The sequence below is a fragment of the Dasypus novemcinctus genome, chromosome 8 (assembly GCF_030445035.2).
Source record: "Dasypus novemcinctus isolate mDasNov1 chromosome 8, mDasNov1.1.hap2, whole genome shotgun sequence".
Classification (NCBI taxonomy): Eukaryota; Metazoa; Chordata; class Mammalia; order Cingulata; family Dasypodidae; genus Dasypus; species Dasypus novemcinctus.
Genome location: NC_080680.1, coordinates 98535799 through 98552057, shown reverse-complemented (window position 1 = coordinate 98552057; position 16259 = coordinate 98535799). Strand labels below are relative to the sequence as shown.

Sequence of the window (16259 nt, the reverse complement as noted above, 5' to 3'; positions counted from 1 at the left end):
GTCTAAGGAGCTGTCTCTGTTCCTCTGTGTTATGTTCCTGGCTCAGGTCCTCTTTTCCAGGGCTTGCTTCTCTTTCCTATGATCCAGTTCTATGATCTGAGTCTAATTAGCATCTGATTGTATGTTTGCTACCAGCAAAAGTTGTGATATTCTTGTCAGAAAGGGAGTTTAATTCTTAGAGGATTTCTGTAGAGAATTACGTATAGAAAAGCACCAAATAAGATGTAGGAGTGGTGTCCATCTTCTGAAGGTAACCAAAATTATTCTGTGCTAGTAGGGATAAAATATACAAGCTAGACTTAAGGATCATTTGCCTTTTGTTTTATTAGGTTAGTTGTGGGTTTACAGAAAAATCATGCATAAAATACAGGATTCCGATATGATCGCTTATTATTAACACCTTGCTTTGGTGTGATACATTTGTTACAATTGATAAAAGCACATTTTTGTAATTGTACTATTAACTATAGTACATGGTTTAACTTAGGGTTCATTGTTTGTGTTGTGTAGTTCCATTGATTTTTTGAAAAAAAAATTTCATTCCAGAAACATATATACAACCTAAAATTTCCCCTTTTAACCTCATTCAAATGTATAATTTATTGCTGTTATTACATTCACAATGTTGTACTACCATTACCACCATCCATTACCAAAACTTTTCCATTGTCCCAAATGGAAACTCTGTACATATTAATTTTAAGTCTTAACTCCCTATTCTCTATCCCCAGCCTGTTCCCTGGTAACTTATATTCTAGATTCTGACTATATGAGTTAACATACTGACTATATGAGTTAACATATTCTAATTATTTTAGTGATATCATCCAATGTTTTCCCTCTTGTGTCTGGCTTATTTTATTCAACATGGTATCTTCAAGGTTTATTCATGTTGTCATGTGCATCAAAACTTCATTCCTTTTTACAGATGAATGTATATACATTTTGTTTATCCGTTCATCACTTAATGGATGCTTGGGTGGCTTCCATCCTTTGGCAGTTGTGAATAATGCCACTGTGAACATTGGTGTGCAAACATCTGTTTGAGTCCCTGCTTTCAGTTCTTTTGTGTATATATACCTAGAAGTGGGATTGCCTGGTCATATGGTAATTCTGTACTTAACTTTCTGAGGAACTGCTGAACTGTTTTCCATAGTGATGACACCATTTTACTTTCCCACCAATAATGAATGAGTGTTCCTATTTATCCATATTATCTTTAATACTTGCAATATTCAGGGGTTTTTATTGTAATAAAAACTACCCATTCTAGTGGGTGTGAAATGGTATCTTGGTTTGCATTTCCCTCAATGGCACATCCCTTCATGTGCTTTTTGTCCATTTGTCTATCTCTGAAGAAATGTCAGTCAAGTCTTTTGCCCATTTTTTAATTGGGTTTGTCTTTTTGTTGTGGAGTTGAAGGATTTCTTTATATATTTTGTATACTAAACTTTTATTGGATATTGGTTTCCAAATATTTTCTCCCATTGTGTTTGTTGTCATTTTACTTTCATAATAAAGTCTTTGATGCATACAAGTTTTTAATTTTGATGAGGTTCCATTTATCTATTTTTTCCTTTTGTTGTTTGTGCTTTAGATATAAATTGTAAGTAACCATTGCTTAACCCAAAGCCCTGAAGATGCTTCCCTATGTATTATTCTAGGAGATTATAGTTCTGGCTCTTATAGTTACGTCTTTGATTCATTTTGAGTTGAATTTTGTATGTGTTGTGAGATAGGGGCTGCCGCTTCATTCTTTTGTATATGAAGATCCAGTTTTGCCAGCACCATTTGTTGAAGAAACTATTCTTTCCCAGTAAAATGGTCTTTGTCCCCTTGTCAAAAATCAGTAGGCCATAAATGTGAGAGTTGATTTCTGAACTCTCAATTAGATTGCCTTAGTCTCTATGTTGTCCAGTACCATTTGATTACTGTGGCTTTGTACTAAATTTTAAGATCAGGAATTATGAGTCCTCCAACTTTGTTCTTTTTCAAGATGGTTTTGACTAACTATTCTGTGCCCCTTATCCTTCCATATAAATTTTTTTCTTAAGATTTTTATTTTTTATTTATTTCTGCCCCGCCACCACCCCCCCCCGTTGTCTGCTTTTTGTGTCCATTCACTGTGTGTTCTTCTGTGTCCGCTTGTATTCTTGTCAGCGGTACTAGGAATCTGTGTCTCTTTTTGTTGTGTCATCTTGCTGCATCAGCTCTCCGTGTGTGTGGCCCCACTCCTGGGCAGGCTGCACTTTTTTCACGCTGGGCGCCTCACCTTACAGGGCACACTCCTTGTGGGTGGGGCTCCCCTACACGGGGGACACCCCTGTATGGCACGGCACTCTTTGCGTGCATCAGCACTGTGCATGGGGCAGCTTCACCACATGGGTCAGGAGGCCCTGGGTTTGAACCCTGGACCTCCCATGTGGTAAGTGGATGCTCTATCCATTGAGCCAACTCTGCTTCCCCCATATAAATTTAATGATTAGCTTTTCCATTTCTGCAAATAAGGTTGTTAGAATTTTCATTAGTATTGCAGTGAATCTGTAAATTGTGTTCAGTAGAATTGACATCTTATTTAGTCTTCCAATTCATGAACATGGAATGTCCTTCCATTTATTTAGTCTTCTTTGATTTCTTTTAGCAGTGTTTTACAGTTTTCTTATTACATCCTTGGTTAGATTTATTTCTAGATGTTGATTCTTTCAGTTGGTACTGTAAATGGATTTTTTTTCTTGATATCTTCTTATGATTGCTCATTATTATTATATGGAAACACTACTGACTTTAGGGTGTTGTTTGTGTACCCCACCACTTTGTTGAATTCATTTATTGGCCCTAAGAACCTTGTTATAGATTTTTCAGGATTTTCTATATATGGGATCATACCATCTCCAAATAGGGAAACTTTTACTTCTTTCCAAAGTGAATATCTTTTATTTCTTTTTCTTGCCTAATTGCTCTGGCTAGAACCTCCAGTACAATGTTGAATAACGGTGGTGACAGTGGGCATCCTTGTCTTATTTCAGTTCTTAGAAGGAAAGCTTTCAGTCTTTCACCATTGAGTTTGATGTTAATGGTGGGTTTTTTTATATGTACTTTATCATTTTGAGGAAGTTACCTTCTATTCCTATTTCCTAAGTGTTTTTATCAAGAGGGGGTTGCTGGATTTTGTCAGAGGTATTTTCTGCATCAGTTGAGATGTTCATACATTTTTTCCTTCAATTTGTTAATTTGGTGTGTTATACTAATTAATTTTCTGATGTTGAACCTCCCTTGCCTACCTAGGATAAATCCCACTTGATTATGGTGTATACTTCTTTTAATGTGCCATTGGATTACGTTTACTAGTATTTTTGAGGATTTTTGCATCTATATTCATAAGAGGTATTGATCTGTAATTTTCTTTTCTTGTGTCCTCTTTATCTGGCTTTGATACAAGGGAAATGCTGGTCTCATAGGATGATAAAGGGAGTTTCCTTCTTGTTCCATTTCTGGGAGGAGGTTGAGCAGGATCTGTGTTAATTTTTCTTGGAATGTTTGGTAAAATTCCCCTGTGAAGCCATCTTTTCTTCATTAGGAGGTTTTTGATTACTACTTCAGTCTCATACTAGTTATTGGTTTATTGAGCTCTTCTATCTTTTCTTGAGTCAGTGTATATGTAAATTTGTATTTTTCTAGCAATTTGTCTACTTCATCTAGGTTATCTAATTTGTTGGGATATAGTTGTTAATAGTATCCTCTCATGGCCCTTTTTATTTCAGTGGGAATGGTAGTAATGTCCCCCTTTTACTTTCTGATTTTAGTTATTGTGTTTTTTTTCCTTTTTTTCCATTTCCTAGCTAAAGGTTTATCAATGTCATCGATCTTTCAAAGAACAAACTTTTGGTTTTATTCATTCTTTCTGTTGTTTATTTCATTTATCTCTAATCTTTGTTATTTCTCTCCTTCTGCTTGCTGTGGGTTTAGTTGGTCTTCTTTTTCTAATTCTTCCAGTTTGAGATTAGTACTCTGTTTTGAAATCTTTCTTCTTTTGTACATAGGCAAATTAGAGCTATATATTTCCCTCTCAACCCTGCTTTGCTGCATCGTATAAGTTTTGGTATGTTGTATTTTAATTTTCATTCACCTCAAGGATATTTCCTAATTTCCCTTTTGATTTCTTTTTGACTCACTGGTTGTTCAATAGTGCATTGTTTAATTTCTACTTATTTGTGAATTTTCCGTTTTTCCCTCTGTTGTTGATTTCTAGCTTCATTCCACTGTGGTCAGAGAAGATACATTATATGATTTCAGTATTTTAGAATTTATTGAGACTTGTTTTGTGACCTAAGTTATGGTCTATCTTGGAAAAAATGATCCATGTGCGCTAAAGAAGGATGTGCATTATGTTATTTTTAAGTGTAATGTTCTATGCATATCTGTTACGTCCAGTTGGGTTAGAATGTTGTTCAAGTCTTCTGTTTCCTTATTGATCTTCTGTTGTACTATCCATTATTGAAAGTCGTATATTAAAGATTCCTACTATTAATGTAGAACTGTTTATTTCTCCCTTCCAAATCTGTCAATATTTGGTTCCTATATTTTGGGGCTCTGCTGTTTAGATGCATTTATATTTATAGTTGTTATGGCATTTATATTTATAATTGTTACATCTTCTTGTTGAATTGAACCCTTTATCAGTATATAATAACCATCTTTGTCCCTCATAACAGTTTTCCACTTAAAGGCTGTTTCATATGATATTAGTAGATCTAACTTAGTGTTTTTTCAGTTACTCCTTGCGCAGTTTATATTTTTTCCATCCTTTTACTTTCAGCCTACTTATGTCTTTGAATTTAAGGTGACTTTCACGCAGACAGCATACAGTTGGGTTGTGCTTTTTTATCCATTCTTCCAATCTCTGCCTTTTGACTGGAGAGTTTGATCCACTTACATCGAAAGTCACTACTGATAATGCAGCACTTTTTTCCTGCTGTTTTGCTATTTAGTCTTTTATATATTTTTTGTCCCTTAATTCTTCTGTTAATGCCTACTTTCATATTTACTTGATTTTTTAAATTGTACCATATTGAGTACTTTCTAATTTCCATCTGGGTATATGTTTTGTATATTTTCCTTGTGTTTACCATGGAATTAAAGTTTAACATCCTAAACACATAACAATGATATTTGATTTGATATCATCTTGACTTCAATAGCCTATACATACACTGTTCCTTTATTTCTCTGAACCCTCACCATTTTTTTATACTTATTACAAATTATATCTTTGTATTTTGCATGTCTAAAGGCATTTATATTTATATTTATAATTACTTTTTTATGCATTTTAGCACCTGTAGGAAGTAAGAAGTGGAGTTACATACTGCAATACAATACAGTAGTATTGGCCTTTATAACTACCCATATGGTTACCTTTCCTCAAGGTCTTTATTTCTTTATGCCACTTTGAACCACTGTCTAGTGTCCTTCCCTTTCAGTCTGAAGAATTCCTTTTTGTATTGCTTGTAGGGCAGGTCTAGTGGTGATGAACTCCCTCAGCTTTTGTTTATCTCAGAATGTCTTAATCTCTCCCTCATTTTTGAAAGGCATTCTCACTGTATATAAATTTTGGGGTATGGCAATTGTTTTCTTTCAGCATTTTAATTATTTCAGCCCATTGCCTTTTTGCCTCTGTAGCAGTTTGATGCAGCTATGAATTCCAAAAGCAGATATTTGATTATGTTTGTAATCTAATCTGTACCTGGGCATGATTGAGTTATGATTAGGGCATGGGGACTCACAGATAAAAGGCATGGCAAAGAATAGAGTTGGGGTTTCTGATGTTGGAGTTTGATGCTGAAGACTTAAGCTGGAGCCCCAGGAGTAAGATCACAGAGGAAAGAGAAGCCAGCCCCAGGAAGAAAGGAACCTTGAACCCAGAGAGAAGCAAGACCCTGGAAGGGAGGAATCCAGGATGCCCGAAGCCTCACAGCCCTCAGCAGCCATCTTGCTCCAACAAGTGAAAATAGACTTTGGTGAGGGAAGTAACTTATGCTTTGTGGCCTGGTATCTGTAGGCTCCTACCCCAAATAAATACCCTTTATAAAAACTGGTATTTTGCATCAGCAGCGCTTTGGCTGACTAATTCAGTCTCCATGATTTCTGATGAAAAATTGGGACTTAATCTAATTGAGACTCATTTATACATAACTTGTTGCTTTTTTCTTGCAGCTTTCAGAACTCTCTTCTTGTCTTTTACATTCAACAGTTTGATCAGTATGTGATGGGGCATATTTTCCTTCAGCTTTACCCTGTTTGGAGTTTTCTGGGCTCCTTAGATGTGCATATTTATGTCTTTGACTAAGTTTGGGAAGTTTTCTGCCATTATTTCTTTGATTACTCCTTCTGTCCCTTTGTCTCTTTCTTCTCCTCTGTGACCCTCATAATGCATATATTATTATGCTTGATGGTAGCCTAGAGGTCTCAGGCTACTTTCACTTCTTCTAATTCTTTTTTCTTTCTGCTTCTCAGTCTGACTCATTTTAATTGTCTTGTCTTCCAGTCACTGATTCTTTTTTCTGCCATCTTCAATCTGCTACTGAAACCCTTCTGGGAATTTTTCATTTCACTTACTATGGTCTTCAACTCCAATAGTTCCATTTAGTTTTTGTTTCGTTTTCTTAAATTTCTCTTTATTAGATTCTGATACTGTTCATTCATTGTTTTCTTGATATCCTTTAGTTCTTTCTCTGTATTCTCCTTGGTTATATTGAAGATCATTTTTTAATAATCTTTGTCCAGTATGTCTTCAGTCTGGTCTTCTTTGTTAATGTTTTCTGGAATTTTTCCTTTGAATTGGCCATCATTTCTTGTTTCTTTGTCCTGTAATCTTTCTGCACTCTATACATTTTAATATTTTAAAATGACAACTATGGGATTTACTTCCTGAGATGTGTTTCTTATATCCAGCTTGTGATATGATAGATTTTTGTTGCGTGTCAGGAGCTAACAAAACCAAGCAAACCTTAGCAAAACACACTTTCACTGCCTTTACAAATTGGTTTTTTAATTTTAGATTTATTTATTTTTTATTTATTTCTCTCTCCTTCCTTCCCCCCTGCCTCCCCACCAGTTGTCTGCTCTCTCTGTCCATTTGCTGTGTGTTCTTCTGTGACTGCTTCTATCCTTATCAGCAGCACCTGGAATCAGTGTTTCTTTTTGTTGCGTCATCTTGCTGCATCAGCTCTCCATGTGTACAGCGCCATTCCTGGGCAGGCTGCACTTTCTTTCGCTCTGGGCGGCTCTCCTTACAGGGTACACTCCTTGCATGTGGGGCTCCCCTATGCAGGGGACACCTCTGCGTGGTAGGGCACTCCTTGCGTGCATCAGCACTGCGCATGGGCCAGCTCCACCCAGGTCAAGGAGGCCCGGGGTTTGAACTGCAGACCTCCCATGTGGTAGGCGGACGCCCTATCTGCTGGGCCAAGTCCACTTCCCACAAATTGGTTTTGAATTGGCTGGTGCTTTCCATCAGAGTTCAGCCCTCCTGTAAGAAAGGTTAGTCCAAGGCAAATGCGAAGTGCAGGGTCCTCCCTGTCTTTTCTGGGCCTATGTCTTCTCCTAAGCTTGTACTTGCTAGTGGCCTTGGAGTTCCCTTGATTACAGGAGTTTGAATGCCCCTATGCCTTCCAGGAAACAGACCATCTCCCTCTCTGTTAAAGCAGGTAAGCCTTTGCCCCAGGCCACCTACTTCACTTGTTTCTTATACTGCTTTCTTTGTCTCAGGCCTCTGGAGGGCAAATTCTGGGAGGGGTATGTGACTCTGGAGATGAGTTTCCCAAGTCAGGCTTTCCTAGCTGGAACAAGTCCAGGGACCCACAAAGGGAGAGGCTCCAAACTGCCCTAGAGAAGGGATGAGGAAGGAACCAGGAAGGGCACTATAAGCTTCTTCCACAGCTCCCCAAAGCTGTGCTCTCTTGCCTCAGCAACTGGTCAACAAATGCAATCTGTCAACTATCCTCCACAGCTCTGAGGAAGTATACTTACTGTCTTTAAAGTCCCCTCTGCCACCTTTGTCTGGGGCAGGCTGAAACAATGGCTGCCCCCAGAACCAGGGCCCCAGCAATCTGAAGTAGCTAATCAACAGCAGTGTTTCACGATTGGCTTCCCCAACTCTCCTCAGGATCTTGGGGAACTGGATTTTTAATGTCCCTTTCTGATACCAGCAAGGTATGCCAGGGACCAGTCTGCACCACTGTCCACCAAAAGAGTGGCATATGGGTGGCAGTTACTGCCACCCAGAGAGCACAGTTCACCGGTATTTTACTGTAATTTACCAGCTGCTTCCTCTCACTGTTCCCTGGATGCTGTACACTGTTTTACTGGACTCTGGAGTGTTGAAATAGTTGATTCAGACAGTTTCTGCCTGTTTAGTAGTTTCTGGTGGAGGGACTGATTCCTGATTCCATCATCTCCCTAGAAGTCCTCTCTTATTTTTTTGGTTTTAATAAAACTGCTAAAGCAGGGGAAGCATAGAGAGATTGAGAGGTGATTATTAAAGGGTAGAGTATTTTTGTATGTGTGTTTTTTGTTTATTATTATTGGAATAATGAAAAAACTCTAATATTGATTGAAGTGATGAGTGCAGAACTCTGTGATTATACCAAATAACATTGACCTTACTTTTAGATGGATTGTATGCTCTATGAATATGTACTGATAAAATTGATTTTAAAAAAAGAATTGAGAAAATCAAAAACAAAAACAAAACAAAAAAACTACTAAAAGTTATTTCTTAAAGTTTTAGCCATAGTCTGAGAACCAAATGACATCTTTTTAAAATTTGTTCACCCAAAGGGAGCATCATTTTCTAATTTGCTAATAGGAAAGAGTGGAATACCCTGCATGCAGATAAAGTGTCTTTCCTAATAGCAAATAGAATTTAAAGGTAAAAGCTTGAGAGATTAAAAAACACAATATGACTGATGAAAGATAAGACGGGAGGCAAACATGTATTAAATATCCACGATGTGTCTTGGCACTGTGCTGAATATTTTGTATATACTGATGAGGAATTTTATTCTATTATAGCATCCATGTAAGGTTGGTGACATTTTTTTCCCCAGTGTGCAGAGGATGAAAATTAGAAAAATTAAATGATATGCCCAAAGTCACTGTTTTAGGAAGATGCAGAGCCCATGCTTCTGCTTCTACAATGATCCCTTCCCCAAAGAGATTAAAGATCTAAAGAGATTAATTTTAAAATTAGCACGAGCCCAGCTTAGTAAGGGTTTCAGCAAATTTTAGTATTTAACCAGGTTTCAAAAGGAAAAGATTCCATTTAAAATCAAATTCCATTTTAGTTTTAAAACTTGTGATAGCTAGAAGCACAGAACACAGATGAAAATATAATAAAGGTAGATTCGTTTGCTCTTCCTTTTTGAGAAATGCCCCATAGAAACAAAAGGTAACAGTTACCTAGTGGGAATTAGCCAGCAGCAAGCTGTTGTAAAGTTTGTGCATGATTGGCCCTCGGGAGCTTCCTGTGTTTTGATTTAAAGCTGGGAGGGTAGGGCCTGCGTGCAAAAGCTGTTTGTGATTGGACAGGCTGGGCTGCCACTCACTCTCGGCCAGGAATGTGGTTCGAACCAGGGAAGTTAACCGAGGCTCCCAGGCGCTTACAAAAATGTGGCTGTCAGGGAGGGAAGTGCACATGAATTTGAAGACAGCATGAGAAAGTGTTCCGCCCACAGTTTCCTTTCTCAACGGCTCAGTTTTAACAGGACAAATTCTAAGCTAAGGTATGATCATTTTCTCACTCTTTAAAAAGGACATAAAAGGAGGAGGAGCCAGAAATGTAAGTTCCTGTTTTTACAACTCTTTTGTGAGCCACAGAAGTGAAAATCGCAGAATCTGCTTTTGTTCCCATGTGTTTAATGCACATCATTGGCATATTGAACTAATTTTTTGCCCTGTATATTAAAGAGGTTTCAGTGGAATTTTTAATAGTGAATTTTAAAGATTTATTGATAGAGATGTGAGTGTAATAGTTGTTTGTTTTTGTTTTTTCTTTCTTCAACCACAAACCTTAAGTTTACTTACAATTTAAGCTGTTAATGCGGTTACCTTTCCAGAAAGATTTTGGATGAGTATTTAGGGAATGTAGGGAGAAGAGTTTTGAAAATCTCATCAGTATTTACCAATAGAAAAAATATAAAGCTTCCAATCAAACTGCCATTCATTTGTTCTTCAAAAGTGAAGAGACTTTTATTTCTTGTTTTTTAGAGGTAGCAACCCTCTGATATTGAGAAATGTTCTTTTATAATCCAGTGGATCTTAGACATGAGAACCTTGATCCACTGTTCTTTGTTTAGGCTGAGATCTAATTCTCTCTCCTGCTAACTTTCCCTTGATTTATTGTTCTATTCCTTTCCTGTGAAGCCAAACTAGAGCCGTCAGAGGGTGTGAACAAGAGCGTAAAGGTTCTCTGGGGAATTATTTTGTTTCCATAGGAACAGTTGCCTAAGGAGACCTGTACCTTCCTTCTTCTTGGATGGAAATTTAGAATCACTAACCAGAGTTCTTGGGCAAGTCATTTGATGGATCTGAAATTCAGTTTCTCATTTGTAAAATGCAGGGTTAGACTAGATCAGTGATTCTCAATTTTTCCATCAGTGTACCTGAGAAATATAAGTCACTCCTTTCAGTAACAGTGGCTTCTTAATGTAATGATGAGGGTATGGGAGGGTCTATGGGTATGTGTGCACTCTGTTTTTCATCTAGGATATGTGTAGTTGTGGGGGGATATGTCTCCATGGGACCTCCATCTTGAAAATCATTGGGCAAAATGGTCTTTGAGGCCCTTTCTGCTCCCAGCAAAATGTTTCTTTGTACAAAGGATTAAAAATAAATGTGCTATAATGTAAAATATAGTCCACAGATTAGTGGCAATGCTTCAATATGAGTTCATCAATTGTAAGAAATGTACCACCCTAATGAAGTATGTTGTTAATATGGGAAAGTGTAGGAGGGGAGGGGGAGTGGCATGTGAAAATTGCTTTTACTTTTATATGACATTTATGTAATTTAAAGCTTTTTTAAAAATTAAAAATAAAAATGAATTACAAGTAAGTATGTATTTTACATCTCAATATTTTCCTCTAAGAAACCTTTTTTAAAAAGTGCACTTACAAAGGAGCAGGCGTAGCTCAAGTGGTTGAGTGCCTGCTTCCCTTGTATGAGGTCCCCGGTTCGATCCCTGGTATATCCTAAAAACAAAAATAAAATAAATGAAAAAAACAACTCTCATTGGGAGTGGATGTAGCTTAGTGGTTGAGCGCCTGCTTCCCATGTACATGGTCCTAGGTTCATTCCCCAGTACCTCCTTAAAAAACTGCATTTAATATGTTTTTTCCCCAGACCAAGGAGGTATACTTGTCTATTATAAAACGTTTTCAAAATCTATTTTTAGAACTCAGAAAAAAACCTGTACTCATTCCAGATATAATCTTTGTTAAAATTTTGGAATACTTTTTAAGTCTTTCTATGAATATATGTATATGTAGTTTACTTTTTGAAAACCCTTTTTAAAAGACTTGTTTTGATGTAGTGTGAAGAATACTGATCTTAGCTTTATTACCTACTACCTCTGCCTTTGGAAAAATCCCTTAACTTCTCTGATCCTATTAAATAAATTTAAATACAATTTTAAATAAAATAAAGTGAAATTTTATTTTCTAGTCTTCCTGTAAAAATTAAAGATTATTATTTTTAAAAGAGTTTAAAGCAGGGATTCTTAACAAGGGACCCCTGAGCTTGAATTGAAATTCAAAAAAACATTCTTGTGGAGATGTGTCAATGTGGGTGTGATATATTTATTAAATAATACACAGTATAGTGACTTAGTAAGGGGTCTGTGGTTTTTACCTGACTGGCAAAGGGGTCTGTAGAGCAAAAAAGATTAAGTACCCCTGGTTTAAAGAATTTGGAGTGTTCATGATTTTTTTTTCAATTCAGTCCCATATGAAGGCCCAGAAGAGAGGTAAAGAACAACAGCTTGACATTATGAACAAGCAGTACAAACAACTTGAAAGCCGTTTGGATGAGATACTTTCTAGAATTGCTAGGGAAACTGAAGAGATTAAGGACCTTGAACAACAACTTACAGAAGGTGAGAATTTAATTACGCTTTAAGGTAAATCAATTTCAATATTAATGGAAGACAGTTGATACCCAGGCAGGCATTAATCTAAATAATGGCTGAATTTGCTTCAGCTGTTAATACCAGGACTTGACAGGAAAATATTTGCAGTATCTAATAAAATTTTAAAATCCTTATTTTAGTTTTGTTTTGTTGCATTGATGTCCTTGTGAATCAGGTCTTTCAATTCAGTAGTCAAGAAGTCAAATACATGAAACTGATAAACTATTATGTGATTGTCTTTTTCTGTGACATAAAATCCTTCATGTACAAAGAGCACATTGCCATTAGGGCATTCAGTGTCTAGTTATAAGGAACTTGTAGAAAGGGCATTAGGGTTTAATTGTGCAATGAAAATTCAAATATGACATTCTGATAATAGAAGAGAAAGATAACTTGTAGTGACAATGGACTGGGCTTTATATGAAAAGATTCAAGTCTCTGTCATTATTTGCTGGGCAACCTTGGACAAGTTACTTCTGTTTTCGATTATGAGTCTCCTTGCCCTAATACCTATATAGCCAGATTGTTGGGAGGATTAAATGAGATAGTATTCATAAAGTGCCTGGCACATAGTAGGTACTTATATATGTTGTTGTTAAGTCCACAAGTTACATGTTTATGCTGCCAGCGTTAGATTAGTCTTGTATATGTAATATTTCTGTTTGGTGCACCTAGCAGCTGAAACTCAGCTTTGCTGAACATTTTTCTTTATTTTATTTGGAAATTATTAAATTTATTTTACAGCATGAATTGGAAATTTTATAACCATTGCCCATGAAAACATACTGTTTTTATTGTAAAGCTGCTTAATACTCCTGTATTATAAATAATAGGAAAAAAAACTTCCATATCATAAAAAAGAAAATGGTCAGTAAGCTTAGGAAATAATTGAAATCTTAGAATTTCACTCCACGCTAGTAACAAACAGCAAAGGAAACTAAATGCAGTAATTATTTATATATTTTGAAAGAATTTTCTTGTCCATTTTTTTACCTTCTCTCCTTCCATCTTGCTTAGGCCAGATAGCAGCAAATGAAGCCCTGAAGAAGGACTTAGAAGGTGTCATCAGTGGATTGCAAGAATACCTGGGGAATGTCAAAGGCCAGGCAACTCAGGCCCAGAATGAGTGCAAGAAGCTACAGGATGAGAAAGAGACATTACTGCAGAGATTGACCAAAGTTGAGGAGGAGAGAAACCAACTGGAAATAGTTGCCATGGATGCAGAAAATATGAGAAAGGTATGGCTTGTTTCATTTTGCCTGTTTTCTTTAGCCTTGGGTGTAGATAATGACCAAATGAAGTTAAGTAATGAAGTTAGCATCCATGTGGTTTCAAGTGGCAAAAAATATTAGTGACCATTTGGTGGGTTTTTTTTTAATTGTTTTTTTCTTTTTTCCTTTTGCCGTGATATGTTTGGAGTCATTGTTTTACCTTTACTAAGAAAAGAGAGGGAAGCAGATTTGGCCCAATGGATAGGGTGTCTGCCTACCACATGGGAGGTCTGCGGTTCAAACCCTGGGCTTCCTTGACCCGTGTGGAGCTGGCCCATGCGCAGTGCTGATGCACACAAGGAGTGCCCGGCCATGCAGGGGTGTCCCCCACGTAGGGGAGCCCCACGCGCAGGGAGTGCACCCCATAAGGAGAGCCACCCAGCACAAAAGAAAGTGCAGCCTGCCCAAAAATGGTGCCGCACACATGGAGAGCTGATGCAACAAGATGACGCACCAAAAAGAGACACAGATTCCTGGTGCCGCTGATAAGGATAGAAGCTGTCACAGAAGAACACGCAGTGAATGGACACGGAGAGCAGACAACGGGGGTGGGGGTGGGAGAAGAGGAGAGAAATAAATAAAAAATAAATCTTAAAAAAAAAAGAGAGAGACTATCCTAAAATGTGTTTATCAAATAACTCTTAAGTCTATGAAATTGTAGCTATTACAAATGCTATATATTTTTTTAAGATTTATTTTTTATTTTTTTCTTTCTCCTTCCCCGCCCCTGCCACCCAGTTGTCTGCTCTCCATGTCCATTCACTGTGTGTTCTGTGTCCACTTGTATTCTTGTCAGTGGCACCTGGAATCTGTGTGTCTTTTTGTTGCATCATCTTGCTGCATCAGCTCTCCGTATGTGCAGCGCCATTCCTGGGCAGATGGCACTTTTTTCGTGCTGGGCAGCTCTCCTTACAGGGTGTACTCCTGTGCATGGGGCTCCCCTATGTGGGGGACACCCCTGAATGGCAGGGTACTCCTACGCGCATCAGCACTGTGCTTGGGCCAGCTCATCACACCGGTCAGGAGGCCCTGGGTTTGAACCCTGGACCTCCCATGTGGTAGGCGGACGCCCTCTCTGTTGGGCCAAATCTGCTTCCCACAAATGCTGTATTAAGTGTTCAGATTTTATTATTTGTGCATCAGAATTAACACAACATGCATATTTCTTCTTATTACTCAGTTGTTTTGATATCATTTTACAGCTAACAAGACAGACACAATATTGTAAGTTATACCATTCCCTGTATGACTGTTGACCACCTGGTTCAAGGATTTCACTTGCTCTGTTTTAGTTGTTTGGCAAACTGTTATGTATGAGGACCAGAGATTTCCTAATGTCATTCTCAATAAGGCTGCCTCCAGAAATCTGTATCAATTTATTTTAATAATATGAAATTTCTTAGGTATACAAAAATATCAAAAATATTATTTGACAGCATGTCCTCCAACCCAGATTAAGAAATCAAACATTACAAATATATTTGAATCCCTCTTCCAGAGGTAACAAAATCCTGAATGTGGTTATCATTTTTCTGAGTCTCAGTTCTTTTATTATATTTGATATTCATCCATAAGCAATATGTTATATTGTTTTGCATGATTTTAAGATTTTATATAAAAATTACCAGTGTATATATTCTTTGGCCACTTCTTTTCTTCCCTCATATTTTGTTTTTGAAAATTACTTACATTTGCTACTTGAAGCTCTAGTTTGTTTATTTTTATTTATTTATTTATTATCTTTTTAGAAGGTTCTGGTACTGAATTCAGGACCTTGTACATGGGAAGCGGGTGCTCAACCACTTGACCTACATCCACTCCCGTTTATTTTTATTGATGTATGTAGTATTCCATTGTATATACATACATGTATTTATTTATTCTCTGAAAATCATAGAACCATTTTCTGAAAACCAAAATCATTCTGTGAAGATCTTTTGCTCTTACAAACAATGGTGAGAAAAACCATTCTTGAACACAGATGGATATAAGGACTAGATTCAGAAGTGGAACTGTGAGTCAGAGAGTATGTGAATTGTTAGTTTCACTGGATTTTGTCAAATCACTGTCCTTAGCAGTTATCAATTTCTATTCCCACCAGCATCATGAGGGCTACCATCACACCACGTCTTTGCCAATAACAGTGTTGTCCAATTCTTATTTTATTTTTTAAACTTTTATTTTGCAAAAATTTATAAGTTACAGAAGAGTTGCAAGGATAATACAAAAAGGTGCATATATGCTTCACCCATTAGCATTTTACCATGTTTGCTTTCTCTTTTTCTCTCATATATTTTTTATATGATCTCGTATAATTTTTTTCCTGAACCCTTTTGAGAATTAGTTGCAGATATCATACATCTTTGTCCCTAGCTATTTTAGCATATGTTTTCTTAGAACAAGGATATTTTCTAACATAAGCTCAGAACAGTTCAATTGAAAGTGGCAGACAACATGACTACATCCCTTCAACATACATCTCTTAAACAAAAGGACATTTGCCTACATCACTAAAATGCCATTTTTAAGGATTTTATTTATTTATTTGTTTTCTCCCCTTTCTCTCTTATTGTTTGTGCTCGCTGTCTGCTCTCTGTGTCCATTTGTTGTGTGCACTTTGTCTACTGGTCTTCTCTTTAGGAGGCATTGGGAACCGAACCTGGGACCTCCCATGTGGGAGAGAGGCACTCAGTCACTTGAGCCACCTCTGCTCCCTGCTTTATTGTATCTCTCACTGTGTTTCCTCTTTGTGTCTCCTTGTTACGTTATCTTGTTGTGTCAGCTTGCTACACCAGCATGTTGCA

At 37.1% G+C, this 16259-nt stretch overlaps 1 protein-coding gene across 2 annotated transcripts in view; it reads left to right on the top strand.

The window, feature by feature from the left end:
• The window catches only part of CNTRL (centriolin), a 138409-nt gene that overhangs the window by 44372 nt on the left and 77778 nt on the right, over nucleotides 1–16259 (top strand). For both annotated transcript variants that reach the window (XM_004483561.4, XM_058302462.2), the window contains exons 12-13: nucleotides 11998–12151; nucleotides 13202–13422. In XM_004483561.4, the coding sequence (XP_004483618.2) occupies nucleotides 11998–12151; nucleotides 13202–13422 (375 nt within the window). The remainder of the gene's footprint in view (nucleotides 1–11997; nucleotides 12152–13201; nucleotides 13423–16259) is intronic.